This window comes from Microtus oregoni, unplaced genomic scaffold, assembly GCF_018167655.1.
Source record: "Microtus oregoni isolate MIOR12 unplaced genomic scaffold, Mior012 000050F_009, whole genome shotgun sequence".
NCBI lineage: Eukaryota > Metazoa > Chordata > Mammalia > Rodentia > Cricetidae > Microtus > Microtus oregoni.
This window is the reverse complement of record NW_024543233.1, coordinates 390,409-409,019: the sequence shown is the minus strand read 5'-3', so window position 1 is coordinate 409,019 and position 18,611 is coordinate 390,409. Positions and strand designations below refer to the sequence as shown.

The 18,611-nt window shown below is 41.6% G+C and overlaps 1 protein-coding gene across 1 annotated transcript in view; it reads right to left on the bottom strand.

The window, feature by feature from the left end:
• LOC121436944 (probable E3 ubiquitin-protein ligase MID2) overlaps positions 1-16,516 on the bottom strand; it is a 31,203-nt gene extending 14,687 nt beyond the window's left edge. The window contains exons 1-2 of the mRNA XM_041636856.1: positions 16,152-16,516; positions 2,807-3,522 (exon numbers count right to left, since the gene is read on the bottom strand). Of these exons, the coding sequence (XP_041492790.1) occupies positions 2,807-3,522; positions 16,152-16,155 (720 nt within the window). The 5' untranslated portion in view covers positions 16,156-16,516. The remainder of the gene's footprint in view (positions 1-2,806; positions 3,523-16,151) is intronic.
• Between the last annotated feature and the right edge of the window lie 2,095 nt (positions 16,517-18,611).

Here is an 18,611-nt window from a genome sequence, read left to right as displayed (position 1 = left end):
CTCCTTCTCCTTTCCAAAGTCCTAGATGTTCCAGACAACATAACAAACCACACAGTTGGGAATGATTCAGTTGTTTCCAGTCTCTATCCAAAAATGAGCAAAAATAGTTTCCATTTAATTTATAAACAGACTTTTCTGCACATTTCCTAAAAATTAAAGGGAAACTGTCAAAAAAATATAGCCACTCTTTCTCCAAAAATTACCGATTAGTCACAGGCTACGGCATCTTTTTATAAATACACTTGTGTTTCCCCAGCCCTGGATACAGGGACTTGCGCTGCATGTTGCCAAATGCCTGATCAATCACCCCATGTTTTCAGCTATTTTCAAGTAGCCAGTGTTCTGGAGATACAGGCTTCCTCTTCCCAGTCTCTTTGTTATCTCAGCAGTACATATGGATGCCGGTATTTCTGCCTGGAATAGTTTTCAAGGCCAATGCCTGATTATGATTCTAACACCTGAAAATATTTGGCAGTGATTGCTCCATCTTCTCCATATCCCTCACTCTTCTTACAACCCACCCCCATCTTTTGCCATTGTGAAGCTAAACATTATGTAATTGTGTGCTTTTCCTGATGCTGTTAATCATGTATTGGGGCCTAGGGAATGCGTAGCTGTTGGAGCATAGAGTTAAGTTGAAGTCAGATTTCAGAGGGGAAACAACAGTGTAATAGCAGGCAACTGTGGGGGGAAAAAGATAGTTGACTCTGCCTGGAGACTGGTTTTCAGTTCCAGCCCAATTACTAAACAGGTCTGCTAAGCAAATAACTTTGTGTAACAGAGTCTCAGTTTATGAAACTTCAAAGAGGAAGGCTTTGACTAGACTAGGCACATATCCTAACAGTTTGTTGACTCTAAGAGCTGAAGCCAATAACCTTCCCCTCTGCAGCCCCACAAGAATGAAAGGATCACCAGCTAAAATCAAAAGATTGCCACTGACTTTTATATACATTAGGTATGTACTTGCTCTTTCTTATCTTAAAAATTTATTTTTCATTTTACATACCACCCCAGTCCCCCCTTCTTTCACCCCTCCCCCTCTTCCCCTCTTCCCTTCCACCTTCCCACCCTCTGTTTGCTCCTCAGAGGGGGATAACACTTTCCTTGAGGACTCAACAAAGTCTGGCATACCAAATTGAGACCACTTGCTCTTAACCAAAAAGCTGAGAAGAGGTTATGTATTGGAAACAAATAGTTATCAAAAGAGGCACAAACCAACACTCTAAATGTTGTGTGCAATAAATTACAGATAAGAAAATATATCCTATTCTGAGTACTGTTGCCCTTATTACTGACACCTATTTTAATATAAATTTGAATAATAGCTGACCAGATTATGTCAGAACTGCCATTGCCTTCCTGCTCTCCTTACATATAACCAGGGCCTTTCTTCTAGCTTGTGTATGTGTGTAGGCTCTATTTCAGGGTGCCAATCTTACTATTCATTTAAACATTTGATTTTTGTTAGATTTCATTTTATTTTAAACTGAACACATTATAATTAAGTGTGTGATAATATAATAGTCATTGAAGGAAATAACAATTGTTATAGCAATGTGGAGATTATACATTTAATTTTAATAAGACAGCCATGTAGTGTACACTATAGGTATTAGTCCTGTGGAAGTTCTTAGACATTACCAAATCTAAATGCTTTTAATTAAAAGTAATTTTATACAATATAGTCCAATCGTAGAAAAATATGGACGGCTTCACCTTATCCTTTCACGGGGACCATGTTAATCAATCTTCTCTTTTCACTCCAACTTTAGTATATATGTTGCCAAAGCCAGCTCTAGACATTCTGTTTTGTCTGTAATCTATGGTAAGTGGCTTCCTTCTTGAGAAAAATTACACCACATATCAGGAAGACAATAGGAATAGAACAGTTTGCGAGATATGGCATAGGTGAACGTGAAAGTGAGCTAAGAAGACTTTTAAAACTAGGTACTCAGATTTGCGAACAAATATTATTTAACATAACTTCACAAAACTGCCCACTGGACACACATCAAAGACTCGAAACTTATAAGATGGAGACTGCAAACGACTGTTTTAGCCTGGGCCGAAAATACCAAACGCGGGCACAAAATCGAATACTAGGTTGACAGTCATTGCTTTTCAGTTTACATTTTTAGTTCAGGCATTTGGTCACACCTCCTGACTTGGTGATACATTGGTATATATAAGAATTAGTTCTGTGTTAACTAATCAATGCCATTTTGTAATGCCAAGTATTGTTTCCTTTGCTGTACTGACTAGGCATTTTTGTTGTTGTTTTTACAGAGCTGGAAATAGAACTCAGGGACTTGGCGCTTGCTTGGCAAGCACTTTACCAAGCCACATCCCCAGCCCTTGCAAACATGTGTACTAATGTTCTCCACCAACCTCTTACCTACGTAGATACACTCAGACACTTCCACCCACACCTCCACAGAGACCCACCCAAACGTATGCAAATTAGCACACATGCTAATTGCAGAACACCTACACAGGTACTCGCATACTGAAAAAAAGAGAGGGAAAGATCATAGCAAAGATAAGTAATGTGCAATGTGTCCCAGAGGAGAGAGACTGACTGCTGTTACCCTGGTCAAGTGGGCAATGGGCTTACTCTCCCAGAATTACACAGAAGCAGGCTTGTGCAAAAGATAGGTTCCAGTGAAAACTTGCAGGGAGTAGGTTATTCCCCCATGAAAACATCTTGAAGTTGACGTACTTATCCTATAGAAAAAGTGACCTAGGTTATTGGGGAACTTGCTAACTATACAACTACGTAGTAAATCAAAAAATGCATACTGCTTACCTTTAGTTTCTCAAACCGATCATTTAGGGAAGCTACCTGATGGTCTCGGTGACGACCCACCAGTTTGCATAAGGCACAGATCAATTGGTCATCAGATACACAGTACATGTTCACTTTCTCATTCTCATGGTCCAGACAGGTAATCCCTCGAAGATGTGTATCTGAAACTGGTTCCACCAGGCGATGGCTGGTGAAGGGTTTCTTGTTGGGGTGTGTGGCCCGAAGGCAGCGGTCACAGTAGGAGACCTCACAGGTGATGCATGTCTTCACAGCATCTCTTGGAGGGTCCTGCTCACAGAATTGGCAAGCAATTCGCTCACTAGACATGGCGGAGCTTGGCCTGTAAGTCCTCTCCCGACGGCTCTCACTTGGAGAATTGGGCCCACTGACTGAAGCCTTCTGGAAGCGATCAATAATGTTCTGCAGGGTCACGTTCCTCTTGAGGCCATCCAGGCCCCGGTGATTCAGTGAGATAACATACCTGCATGTAGGACACTGAAATGCGGTAATGGGTTCGATGGATTCGCCGGAGCTGCAGCTGGAGACCAAGATGCGATGGGCACAGCTGAAACACAGGCTATGAGCACAGGGGAGCAGAAGGGGGTCTTCAAACAACTCGAGGCAGATTGGACAGGTCAATTCAGACTCCAGTGTTTCCATCTTTAGTGAAAATAATCCTGCTGAGGCATTAAGAACCGCAGAGGCTGGGCTTTCACCTGCGAGCAATACAAAGTAAGAGTCATTAAGCATTTCCAAAGGAAAAGTGGTTGTAGAATAATTATATTGTAACCAATGGAGACTTTTGGCCTGATAGGCTCCCCAGGGATGCTTAAGCAATAGGAGTTACCCGGAAATTAATCAGGAAGCCTTTCTACACTTTGTTTTAGACACTTGCCGGAGATTTTTTTCCCCTTCACTAATAAATAGAAGCAAGTGGCCACCTCTGTGTCTTGGTTTCCTGATTAACATTACCATCTCAGCTCACACAATTGGCATGGATCACTCTCTTCTAAATTCTCCACTGACATCTCTTCACCGAGACTGTGATGGGTTGGAGGCCCTACAAATTTCTCAATCCCTATTCTCCAATATTGTTCTCTATTTCATGTCAAGGCAAGATATAAGGGCTGCTCCTAGCTTACATCCAGTGGAAGGAAAACAAGGCTATATTTCAAACTAGCTCTTGCCTTCCTGAAATGATTTTATTCTAAGCATACGCATGAAAAAACTAAAAGCAGACGGCTTTGGGGAAAATGCAGTTTTCAGTGCAGGATAATACGTTTTTCTTCCGAGTGTGAACTTGAATTACTTCATATTACCACATATGGAAATTTGTTTCATCCTATTTCTAGTAAACTGAGTCATTAGAGACAAAAGATAATAGTTTTCCCTTTCCCTTTCTCAAACCCTCACCTTCAAAAACTCTTACATTTCCTCAAGTTGAGTAGTGAAGAATTAGTACCCAACTGCTAACGATGATGGCTTCAGTTTGGATTTGATGTTAAACACTTTCTCAACTAGCACCTGCCTGTTGCAAAGCTCATCCCCCATGCGTGTTTTCATGCTTACTAATACACGATTAGATGCAAATCAAGACCTAGATGGAAATTGGCAAGTTGAACAGCCAGAAACCTTCAGATGTGGTAGCCTTCATTTTAGTGTGGACCAGAGAGTACAAGAAATCTCCCAGCTGACAGAACTAACCAGCTTGTCACTTTATGCATTTGCCCACAGGCATTTCAGAGTTGGACATATAGGGATTGATATGAGTCCTCAGCATTCTGTTAGCTCCCACTAAGGACAAATATAAACATGTTTCACTGACTAAAACTGTGGATTCTCTTAATAAGAGAGAGAAGGGCATCTTTTGATTTTGAGTAGTCTTATTCATCTCCCTAGCGCTGGAATCTTCATCAGGACTCCTAAATTTGATTCTTGCACTGGTGTTTGTTCAAATATTGTCATTGATTAGTGATATGCAAGTCGTCTTCTGACAGGAATCACAAGTTCTGGGTACAATTATATCTAGCATTTAAGTACAATAAATGTATACACAAAAGATATTTCTAAATCAATCCTGTTCAATGCACCGGACTAACCAGCTATTTAATGGAACCTCCTACAGTAAACTGTGCTGTAAATGGGAAGGGTTTTCTTTATAAGGCAGATACTCCCAGTTAGTTTAGTAGGTTCAAAGGTTTGTTTAGTTACATTTTTAAAAGGGGACATGTGATATTTTTATTTTACCATTTTCATGTTCTTATAAATATATTCACACATGTTTGTATAGAAATGTTACAATAGGATGCTTTTAGAGAATAAAGATCACAACTTCCACAGAAAAGTAAGACTATTTCCTTAGATAATTTCACCTGATGCCCCTCAGATGCTCAGATTGAACATGGCCACAAATGGACTTATACTCTCTGACCATTCATGAAAAAAAAAACAACCCCAAACCAAAATATAAAACAAAAAACACACACACACACACACAACCATTTCCTCTTTCAGATTTCCCCAAATGATGAATGGTACCATCCAAGCCCAGAACGCGTTTATTATTTCTCTAGAACATTTTCCTTAACATACCTATATTTCCAACTAACTCCTTCCTCTCCTGGAGAGCATCGACAATTTTTTATTTTTATTCCTAGCATGGTGACTGGCACAAAATAGGTATTCAATAATGGCCAATAAAGTATTACTCAAACCAAAAGTAAGAAGGTACATAATATTTATTGATTATTTGACTGCATTCTGAGCACTGTGTTAAGTACTTTGTGTACATTATTCTTACAGGAATGTGGATATAGTATTATTACTAGACCCATCACACACTTAGGAAAATGAGGCTCATAGTCACTAGTAAGTCAACCAGAAACACAAAGCAAAAGCAGAACCCAGTCTCATGCCAAGGTCTGTGCTTTCTCCCCCCACACCTTTACTCTAATCATCTCACCTTCTTCGCTGACGTTATCTTAACTATTTAAGAGGGTTTCTAAATGGCCTGCTTCCGCTTCTATTTTTGTCTCTCTGTGTCCCTCTGAGCCTGCCTGCCTCTCTGACTCCTTCCTCTAGGACGATCTCCATCTGACACTACACTTCTATCCCGGCCCCTTCCAGGGCTTCAGGTAGTCCATAATAGCTGTGTTGAAAAACTATTTTGGTTGGTCAGAAGCAATACTGAAAGTCACTTCCACATGTTGACACCTATATAAAATCAGTTAAAGTGTCACAGTTCCTTGCCTTAAGAGGGTGCTGTATAAACACTTCTGTATGGAGAAATGCCTCTTCAATCTCATATGAAACCCTAAAATGTGTTCCAAAATCAATACAACTCTTGAACCTCACTATGAAATAAAGCTTGGGGAAGCACATTCTGGGACACAATTGCCTTATATGAGGTCAAATTAGGAGATTTAACTAGGGGATTCTGGGCCTGCTATAAAATGTCTGCAGAGCATGTGACTGTTGTATGCATTTATTACCTGAAGAGGATTGTTCATAGCTTTCAACAGACTCTCTGAGGTGTCCTTAACAGTAAAGTCTGACATTGAAAACAAACAAATACATCAGAAAGGATAGACAAAGTACAGAAAATTACTAAATAAGCTATACCTTAAATATCTTGTATTATTTTTACAGAATTGCAAGCAGTTAAGGTGGTTACAGAAGACCACTGACGTTAGACTGAAGCTGACCTCCAACATGTGACCTTCCTGCTTCTGCCTCCCAAGTGATGGGATGGTGGGCATGCACTACCATGCCCGGGACTCCATTCTCCTTCATTTTATTAAGACACAGTAACACCCTTTGCCAATTTGAGGGATTGAATAATTTTTGCAAGTTCCTCAAACATCTCTTTGTTCATTTCTCATTTATTAAGGCTTCTGATTATTATTCCTGTTTCGGCATTTCTGCAACTATCCTCCATTTTCCCCATCCCCATTATTATCTAAGCATTACCATACCTATTACCTTTTTCACAGTTTTCTTAAAAAATAAGTACTAGCATTACAAAAAAGCAATTTGCCCAAGGTCAACTTGCTTGCAAATCACACAGCAAATGTTCAAACTTAGGAAAATAAAAACCTCTAGAAATAAGCCTGTATATTTACAGCCAATCGACAAAGGTTCCAGGATAATTCAGCAAAGAAAGAAAAATCCCAACAAATAGTTCTGGGATAACTTCATCTCCACATGCACAAGAAATGAAGTTAGAAACCTACTTTACAACATACAACAATAATTCAAACTAGGCATGGTGGTGTGTGCCTGTAACCCCAGCCCTTGAGAGGTGGGAGGAGAGGATCATAGTGAGTTCAAGGCCACTAGGGACTACATAGTTGAGATCTTGGGCTACAAAAAAACCCTCAGTCTACAAGATGAATAAATGAAGATGAATCTATCATCTAAGTATAAGAATCAAAAGAGTAAATAAATGCCTTTGAAGAAAAGATTCCTGTGAATCTGAGATGACTTAGATTAAACAACATGATTTTTTAGATCACAGCAAAAGCACAAGCAACCAGTACAGATAAATGCTACTTCATCCAAATTTAAAACTTTAGGGCTATAAAAACCACTACCAGCAGAATGAAAAGGCAAAGAATCTTCCAAAGAAGATAAACAAATAGGCAGAAAACACATAAAAAGATACCCAACATCATTAGCCATTAGGGAAATGCAAAACAAACAAACACACTAGAATAGCTGTAATAATACAAAGCAAACAAACAAAAGGGAAAGCAGCGAGTGTCTGCCAGGATGTGAAGAAATTGAAACGCTCATATATATTGTTGGCACGAATGTAAAATGGTGTAGCTGCTTTGGGAAATAGTTTGGCATTTCCTCTGGAATTAAATGTAAATCTGATCAAGCAATTCCACTCCTAGGTAGGTACTGAATAAAATAAAAAACGTGTTCATTCAAAAGCTCATACACACCAAAGTTCACAGCAGCAATATTCAGAGTCACCATGAATGATCAAAACATGGTTTATTCATAATACAAAATTTTATTTGGCTACAAAAACAAATGGAGTATTGATGGATGCTGCAATATGGATACTACTTTAAAATATACTTCCAAATAAAAGAAGCCAATACAGAAATGTAGTATATTGTGTGATTCCCTTTATATGAAATACCTAGAATAGGGAAACGCATAGAAATAGAAAGCATAATAGCAATCAAGGCCTAGAGGAGGGAAGGAGTGGGTGTGACTACGAATACGTATGGACTTTCTGAGATTTTAACAATGGTCTGGAGCTAGATAATGGGATGGCTACACAAGTTTGTTTGTCCGTTTTTTTTTTTTTACTATATTTGAAACCATTAGGCTGCATACTTTAAAATGGTGATGATTATGGTATGTGAACCATATCTCAGTTTTTAAAAAGATAGTCAAACTCAGCATATTATATAGCTACCTACTATAAAGTATTAAAATATTGTAAATTGTGTGCTTATGTAGTACCCATAACTCTACTAGGTGGATTGCTTCTATTTTTTTCAGATAGGGTCTCATGTATCTCAGGAGGCTTTGAACTCACTATGTAGCTAATGGTAACATTGAGCTCCTGATTCTCCTGTTTTACCTGCTTAGTGGTGGAGCTACAGGCCTGCACCACCACCCTTCTTGAAGTTGTTTTCCTAGGTTAATGAGTCCCTGTCTAGATCTACAGAGCTAGTTCCAGGACAGGCTCGAAAGTCACAGAGAAACCCTGTCTCGAAAAACCAAAAAAAAAAAAAAAAAAAAAAAATCAAATAAAAAATAGATCTGGCAATACTCTGAGACATCTACATTCTCCAGCAAGTGTCAGAAAATTCTTGAGCCTTAGTTCTTATTCACTTAAAAATATTGAAATGGCCACTAAAAGTACTTAATTCCTACCTACATCACAAAATACTTTTAGTGGAGGAAGGTCTACAACAAAAACAAAACAATGAGAAAGAGTTGCAATTTCAGGAAGTTTTTGAATCACTAATTTGTTTGGAATTAGAGGGTGCTAAAGACAACAACATGTGAATCTGATAGAGTAGGACCCAACGATGGGTAATCATAAAGCTTTCCCCAGAAAACACAATTGCTGCTCATAAAATGCACTCGTGAAACACATGAAATGGTAGAATCAATTGACATGTTAAGAAATAAATATCCATGTACTTACAACCTAGAGTTCCCTTCCGGGGATTTAGTTACCGGGATATAGACAAATGTACATGGTTTTGGGCTCTCGGCTAGAAAATTGTTCCTGCATAGTTTACCTTCACTTTCTATCCTCTTCAGTTTGAGATTTGTTAAGAAATAGAAAGAAGAAAGGGGAAGGATGGGTTACCAACAAAAGTAAACTTAGTGGTAAGGTATGACAAAGCTCTGTGCCTGAAGAGAAACACAAAAAGGGCTTGCCTCTCTCTCTCCCTCCCCTCTCTCTTTCTGTTGAGATAGGGTCTCAATGTTTTGAGCCTAAGTTAAGCTCAAAACAATCCTCTTGCCTCAGCCTTCCAAGTGCTAAAATTACAGTCATTCCCCATAACTCCTACCTCATAGGGAAGAGAAAATGCTTCAATGAAAGTGATTAAGAATTCAAAACATAACACATTTTACACTTACAAGATGAAAAATTTATTCAAGTATTGCCCTCCAAATCTAACATTAGCTAGCTCTGATCAAGGGTTATGATCAAGCAGCTATGATCAGCACTTGACAGAATTTTATTATTTCCAATGCTGTTTGAACATACCTAAATACCTACTTATCCTAACAACTAATATCCTAGGTAGTTGTCATCTTTTAGATCTTCGGGATAAGGCCCTGGGCTCTCTCTCTCTCCCTGGGGAACTAGAGGCTACCTTTCTTCCTAGAAAAGCCATAAATGTGAAACCAAGCATCACCTCTGGGCTGTAGATTGAAAAAAGGGAAGATAGAGATTTATTTTTCAAAAGTAGTAATGCAAAAACTATCCTTTGGGATATTAGCTTTAACCCTTCAGGATATTAGCATTAACTACCCATGAGATGTTCCTGAAAATACCTTGGAGGACAAACAAAGAAGTCCAGGCTTAGTCTGTTTCTTCAAGGGCAAACTGCTGTTTCAATGCTTTCTAGATCACATTTATTATAGAGCTAGATCCAGTTATTATAGAGTTCTTTCTATTTATCATCATGCAAAAGGATGTCTGGGTGCTATAAACTAGCTCCTAAAACCATGAATTTTATTTACAAGAGTAACTATACAGGATAAGAAGGAACTAAAGACAGACAAGGTGTATGACTGTCCCTTGACTAAGCGAATGTGAAGTATAGTAGATGTATTTACCCTGTGCTGTACCTCAAGGAAGACAGAATGAATGTTTCAGTGAACAAATAAAGGTGGGGGGAATCCCTTGTAATTATCAACTAATGAAAACATCTTCTGGAACTGAAAAAGAAAACAGCCAAATATAAGAACTTTATGATTAGTGAATGACTCATTCAAGTTCAGAAAAGATAATTTGGCCCGCCATGTTGGTACATGGCTATAATTCCAGCACTTGGGAAGCTGAAGCAAGAGGATCACAAGTTAGTTCAAGGACAGCCTAATTTATATAATGATTTAAAAGCCAGTCTGGGTTAGAAAGCAACTGGCAAAAAATTCTAACATAAAAATAGTCAGTATATAGAATTCTCTATATTTCATGACAAGGACTCAAATAGAAGACAAAATGGATATTGGGTAGGTTGTCAATGACCATAATTAATTATAAGAATAATCCTATCTTTATATAGTAGTTTTATAGCTTTAAAAACCATTATTTCATTCTTATAATAGAGTCTTCTTAAGGTCTTATATCTAAACAGTACTAGCTTAGTGGTGCTATGTAAAACATTCAAATTCTTTAGACCATAGTTTCTTTACCACTTTAATTAAGAGCATCTTCCATGTGCATAGCATAGGCTCTTGTGATGATCCAATGAGGATAAAATAAATTAACCTGTTTTTAAATTATATTTATTTGCATTACACATTCACACGTGATACACCCAGAACACTGTTTTACAAGCTAATAACCTTTGGAAAGTCATCCCAAACACATAATTGACATGATAGAGGACAATTACACTTCTCATAAAATCCCAGGAAAATCATGGGTTTAACTGTAGTGTTTGTGATGCTCATATGTCTTCACATTTAGGCTAGGGTCCTCCTGAGGGAAAAATTATCTCTATTGTTTTCTTTTAGGCTTCCTTCCCACACTGAGAGAACTCAGAACTGGAGGTTAATTATTGACTGGTACAGAGACCTGATCCAGTTTCTGCCTAATAGGTATGAGAGCCTAATTAGCATTTTATAGTACATGAATTTAATGCTACTGCCTTCCAATAATTAGCTCCTAAATCTAACACTTTGTATATTTTGTCTAATGTAGTCATCATTAAAACGAATAGCAAAACTAGAAAAACCAAAAATCCTAAGTCTGCTGCAAGTACAAAAGATTAATCCAAGTATGATCAAAATATATTGTATAAATATAAAAATTTCAAAGAATAAAAATATTATTTTAAAAATGATTAATTGAAGTAACCAAAAATGGATTTGCTGAGGTAACCTATGTTTAACAAGAATTATAAGTATGATTCATAACACCATTATCTTAATATAGATTACACTGGCAAAGTTATAAGGTTGGGGAACAAATGAATAACAAACATCTTTACCTATGCTACCAGTACAGATTTTTATCCATCTTAAGGCTGAGTTTCCAATCCTCTCTTTTTCAATGATATATTTTAAATACTCAGTGATTTTTAAAGTATTTAGTGGTCTACCAGGATGGACAGTTATTTTTACATAATAAAACTTGTAATGTATGTATGTAGGGCATTCTATTGAATGTTAGGCTTCGATGACTCCAAGTTCTGATCAGTAACAAGGGACAGAAAACAGAGGCCTATTTTAAATCAAGCTTCTACTCTCTGGGGAACCACATGGATCCTAGCAACACTGAACAAAAGGCCATAGACAAAGTGATAGAGAATTCTGGACTAGAAACCATTTTTCTATCTCTGGACTGTACACACACGCACACACACACACACACACACACACACGCACGCACAAGTACACACACACACACATATACTACACATTTTGCTTTCCTAAATTAACATTGTCTTCCACGCCTACACATTATGTTCTTATCAGAGCAAATTGCAAATATTGGGATTTTAGATTTCAGGAAGAGTTTTCATTATATAATGTGTTTGTTATCGGATCATCTGGTCTCTGTAAGAGGATGATCCAGAGTCAGAAGATACTATTCATCATCAACTAGAGAACTCTGACCTGCAGAAAGAGGTTGAGACAAAGTCCAAGGTCAGGCAACCAGAGTGCTGTAGAGGGACAAGAACCCACACTTTTCTAACCCATTTATGCTAAACCAACATCATAGTGCATATTCTATTTGGGCAAACCTCACATGGAGCAAGTGATGGTGGGATGTTGTCACCTTTTTTCTCAGAACCCCTCAGCCATGTTTACTTGAAGCATTTTATGTCATCTCGTAGCATCATCACTTTATAGGCTTTCTAGGGGGAAATACAGAACCTGAAAGTTTGACTGCCAAAAATGTTATGTGATTACGGTCATGAAGAATAAAAAGATGAAAAAAGCAGCAGACAGAAAAAGCCGCAGAACAGGAACCTCTTCAGCCCACAGACAACTTTCGGCAGAGTTTTAGTAATTGAAAATGGATAGAGACGCATATACTAACCCTTAAAGGAGAGGAGAGAGGGTAAGAGGGACTAGCAGTCTACACAGGGTAGTAATAAAGGAGGATTTTCTTCTCCCGCCTCCACTCATCTGAACTTCTCATTTGACGCTATGACTCAACACACAGAGAAGCGCTTTTCTACCCTCCTCTGTGTACTACTCAGTGATGAACGCAGTATTTGTTAAGGATCCAGAAATAGAGACACTTAGCACAATGCGGACTTTGTCCCAAAATTTCAAAAAGTGACCATATTTAGGACGAGTGAGATGGCTCAGAAAGTAAGATTGCTGGCCACCGAGACTGACGACCTGAGTTTGATCTGCAGAACCCATGTGGTGGAAAGTAGGAGCTTATTTCCACAAGTTTTCCTCTAACATCCACACGGATGCTATGGCACACATGCATGTTCATATGCACACACATGCGCACAAATAAATAAATGTCACAATTTAAGGGGCTATCTTTCAAACCTCTTGAACTATATTATATCCATTAGGACATGTTACACCTCATATTTTTGATGATACTCTGCTTCAAATCAGGACATTCGGCTTAAGAAGGCACTTCATGGACGCAAAGCTTTCTTTTGTACAAAAGGCTGAATGAAAGCTCAACATTAAATGGAGTTGGAGCACCCTCAAGCCTCTTCTAGCAGCTGAGTCTCATGGCTAACATCTAGAAATTTAGCAAGATCTATAAAGATTGAATGATGAACACACAAAGACAGCTATCTCTAAAAACAGCCATCTGAGATATAATTTTGTGTCTCATCCCTGTCTTTGCCTTTCAGGGTTCTACCTTCCTGTTTAGAAAGAGAGATTTCAGTTCCAAGGAATCTAACAACCAAACCAGTATTCTTTCCTCTTCACCAAGCCAACGATGTTTGCTAATTGATAAAACACACACACACACACACACACACACACACACACACACACACACACACCAATCTTCTGGAGTTTCCTTCTCAATTTTTGTGGTGTCAGCACATTTTAGGGGAGGAGGGAATGGAAAGGTTCACTACTCAGAACACTAGTTGGACGCAATTATGAGACTCCACCGACACTATTTTAAGATCTACAAGTTGGAGCAAGTTGCCTTGTTCTTAGAGGAAGGATTAACCAAACCAATTTTATCTAAGTCAATTTGCACTGTTCAGATGATCTGTTTGTGAAGCAACCATGTCACTCCTATTTGCAACAGTGCCTCCCAGAAGTGGTCTTGCAAGGTACAACATGCTAGGTAGGAATCCTAGTAGCCAGGAAAGGAAATAGAAGCGAGAGCCCTCCATGGCCCATAACCTCTTCCTACTCTCCACACCACTTTCCTCCACCCGGTCCTAGCCATGGAGCCGGAAGAAGAGTTAAGCATAGGACAAAAATAAGCCCAAACTACTGGGTCAAGTCTGGGGCTTCAACACAGCCAGCAGAGGCCTCCGTGCAGTAAAGGTGCTTTTTAAAAATATTGACTCATTGCTGCAAGGTGCTAATCATGTTTGTACAGCCAGACCTAAAACTATCTGTGCCACTTTTTATTGGGCATTAACTAACTACCCCCCATGTTGGCTAAAAATGGGTGAGGCTGTGTATTCAAATGAGCCTGACTCAGATTGTTAGGTTAGAGTGCAGCCAATATGATTTATGACTCGACTGAAAATCATCACCATTACTTTCTATGCCTAATTGTCTGTTTCCATCCAGTTACACACACATTTGGTGAAACAAATTGACTTAAGGCCCAAACTACAATGATAATTTGAATCCCAAGGGGACTAATAATGGCAAATTAAGGTTTCTGTAAATTGGTGTTCCCATTTATACCCAGTCAACCCAGTAGCCCAATAAAGGATAAATGAAGTGCTTTCATTGAAAAGTATAATGCTGAGGTTTATAGAATCCTTTTATCTTCAAAGGGCCAAGCCAATGCTCAAAATACCCAGTACATAATATTAGGCCTTTTATGCAGGTGCAGTGACTGTGAAAGAAGGGGCACACAAATGTCCAAAGGCCGGAAAGCCAGTGCAGCACCACATTTGCAATGTGCTCTCTCATCTTCTTGGCTCCAAGACTTGTGCTTCAACCACATGAATCAAGTTTTGTAAGGAACAATCAAGAGAAATTTAATTCACATTATGAATCTGTATTAAGTTAATCGATTGAGCAGGAATATACGAAAATAGCAAAGACTGATTTTCCCTCAGGGCAGTGATGACTGGGGAGGAGATAAAAAGGTGTGTGTTGGGGGCGGGGGGATAATCCAGATATAGCAAAAGCTTCATAAGCAGAAGTGAGGAATATGAACTCTCAAATTTGGCAGCCCCATCTCCTATTTTAATATTGTCAGAGAACTGATTCGATTTCGGAGAGGAAGTAGAATGGGATTAAGTCAGCCCTTGTGGTCCAATTTGAGAATCAGATTAATTAATCCATACACAACAGTTGTCTATTATTATAGTCCCCAGTGTTTTCCTTCATAAATACTCCCTCTCGGAGACACACAACTGCCATTCACCAGCCCCACCCTCCGAAATATTCAAGAAAGCAAAGTGATTCAAAAGCAAGAAGCTGTGTTGCTGGATGTGCACAGGTTGCTAGCGAAAAGCTGAGAGTGCAGGGACTCTGGTGAGAGAGCTGGAAGGCAAATGTTGTGAGGGTGACAGAAAGAAGAGGCATAACAGTGACATTGCCGAAGAGTGCGGAAGAGTGTGAAAAGTGAGGAGTCCGAGCGTCTCAGGACCCTAATTTCTTGCTCGAAATAGAAATGCCTCCAAAATAAATAAATAACGTGCGGCACGTGAAGTGCAAAATAACCTAAGCCAGCTCATCACCAGAAATGTTAGAGTAAATCTGCTCTGTCGCTAGCTACATAATTCTTCCGAGCCCGAAATGGAAAAGCCTCTCATGTCCCTGCTTCAGCAGCAGCGTGTCCTGTGGACACACTCAAGTTTTCCCTCTCCCCCACGGCGCTGCTTTCACAGCTAGGCCAAAAAGAAGGAACCACCCAGACAGAGACTTGAAGATTGCTTCCCCCAGCGAAAAGGGGATTAAGTTTCTCCCGGGCTGCCGCCGGCTGGGTGTCCGCAAGCAGCATCCCAGGCTGCTGCGCCAGCACCGCTGAGCAAACCGCCGACCTAAGGGCGCCGCCCGGGGCGAGGACTCCGTGGGTTGCGGGAGCGTGGGAAGGCGGCTGCGCCCTTTCCCAGACTTGTGCCTGGGCGCCAGGAGAGCCGCTCCACTGCTTTCTCCAGGCTCGGCCTGGCCAAGCGGGAGGCCCCGGGCCGTTCCCCCGCCTGGGATCTAGGAGTGCAAACTCCTTCCCACGAAGGCAGTGGCAGGAACCCGGGTCACCACAGTGTGACACACACCCCGGGCCCCCCGCTACTGCCGCCGGGAGCCTCGCGGATCCCGTCTGCCCGTCTCCCCCCCACTCCCCAACCAACCCCCCCTTCCCGCCGATCCCTGGTGTCCTCCCAGCGCCGGCCCCGGCGGCACCTGAAGAGCAGCCGGAGCCCGGGGGCCCGAGCCCTGCGCGGGTGGCGACACTCGACCCCCCCCTCCCCCCGGACCGCGGCGAGGGGACACGTTTTACCCATATTGTTCCCGGGTGCCAGCCATCTCCTCTGTGCTCCTGGGAGCGCCGGGCGCTCGCCGGCCTCCTCAGCAAGCTGGCTGGGGCTCCCGCGCGAGCTCCCGGGCCGCTGTCGCTGCCGCCGCCGCCACCAACACTCTAGGCCGCCGCCCGCCTTCGCCGCTGCGGCCGCCGCCGCTGCCGCCGCGCAGCAGCCGGGATCCGCCAGCCCGCGCGCCCCACAGGGGACGGCACGGAGATCGCGACGTTCCCGCGTCTGGGTCTCCCGGGCGAAACTTAAGAGTTTTCGCCTCTCAGTCCAGAGGCAGCACCATGACACCACCGCAGCACCACACTGTCATTTCCGCCGCCGCAGAGGAAAAAAAAGGCAATCCCTTCGAAAGGAGGGTGGAGTGGGGGCAAGTGGAGCCGAAGCTGACACCCCAGGGGAGCACTGGGAGGGGCCGTGCAAAAGGGGCGCTGGGCCACCTTCCTAGGCTCACCTTCCGCCGCCCCCGCCACTCCCAGCTCCCCGAGCCCCTCCTCTGGAGGCGCGCTTACATGTTTTCTCCCCTGGCAGGAGTGACCGGAGAAACCTGAGCAAGCAAAGGCAGAGGGTGGGTGGGGTTCAGATTACTACTGTACCTACCAGCTGATTCCAGCAGCCTTTTCTCCAGCGCCCTGTCATCTTGATGGAAGACACAGAGAAAAGGGGCCTGAGCAGGCGTGTGTGTGTGTGTGTGTGTGTGTGTGTGTGTGTGTGTGTGTGTGTGTGTGTGTGTGGTGTGTGTGTGTGTGTGTGTGTGTGTGTGTGTGTGTGTGTGTGAGAGAGAGAGAGAGAGAGAGAGAGAGAGAGAGAGAGAGGAGGGGGGGGGGGTTGGGAGAGAGTCCGCAAGAGGGTAGTGTGTGTGAAGTGCAGAGGGAAGATTATGGCCAAACTCTTCTTCCACCCACCACCCACTACCTCCACAAACCCCCTGATTAGAGCAAGGAAAAGGCCTATGCGCCGCCAATGAGAAGAGTCTGCCTGAATCTTCCGCACAGGTCCTACTGGTGAAGCTGCTCCATGCAAAGTTAACTAGAGAGTAAAGCAAAAATAGTGGAGGAGACAGAGAGGGGCAGACAATTGAAGGAAACCCAACCCCTTTTTCTTTTTTACAAAGGGAGAATGGCTATGTTCTATTGGCCTTGGGCACAAGTTGTTCGAGTGGATTAAAGCTACTAAAAGTGTATGGGGGGGCAAGGTTTCTTTTGCACCTTCAGATCCTTGGCCAACAAGACAAGACAGTCAGTCATTAGCAAGAGGTCAATGAGGTAGATGCTAGCCATCTGGGAATTCAACGTCCCTAGTACAATGATTGCTCCATTTGGAACCCAGGAGCCTCCCATTGGTCTGGAGTCAGCCTGCCTATTGACCTACCATTGGCTCAAAGACCACTGCCCCACTTCAGGTGGTGGAAAGAAGGAAGCACCTCCAGGAGATAGTGTTTTGAGCTCCACTCAAAAAGAGAGACGGGGAAAGCAATCAGAAAACAGCCCTTCTCATAAGAGCCTTCTATTACTGTGCTTGGGAACAAATCCAGAAAAAAAAATGAAGGTAGCTGGGTGTGTCCCCTCAGGGAACCAATAGCAGTCAGCCAACAGCGCTGTTACACAGTGTGCTAGAGAACTCTGGGGTGGAAATGAAAGGAAAAACCCAACCACGCCACCTTAAGGGAAGTACAGCACTGGGAGATGTAAAAGCCAATGTGTCATACCCAAAGCACAGACAACAAAAGCAAATGACAAATGAGACTGCGTAGCACCCAACGCCTACACAGCAGAATATACAATCAACACAGGTGGGAAGGGGAGAAAATATTTGAAGCCCGTATATAATAAGGACTTATTATCTCGAGCATATAAAGAAGTCCTGTGTTTTAAAATGGGCGAAGGATAAGTGGGATGGGTATTTCTCAAAAAGGGAAAGAATAGCAGATAATAAGATGGTCAACATGACTATCCATCAGAAAAAATGCAAAAGAAAGTGATGGGGGCAGTCCTAAAGATTTGTTGTGTAAAGTTGATAGTATTACTGTATCCTGCAAAATGGTCAGATGGGTACATTCCATGCCATGGGACTTTTGACACAAGGAAACAGTTGATTTTTTTTTAAGTTAATGAGTCAGAAATCTGCTGATTCTGGCGTAACAGGGTGGGCAAATACACCACATAAATGTTAAAATATATATGCATATTTGGTGTGTGTACATCTCTATATACATTTGTCTGGAGTCAGTCTGCCTGCTGAGAGGCCTAGGCTGTTGGTGAAAAAAAGGTAAGTCCAAAACTGGGTGTGCTATACTACTAGTAGCAAGAAAAGGAAGGAGGCATTTTGTATACGTGTATGTGTTCTCTGTAGAGATACCCCAGAAACTGATTGTATTGCTTACCTAAAGGTCAGCCAGAGGAGGGGAAAAAGTGTCAGTCAGCTTTCGGTCA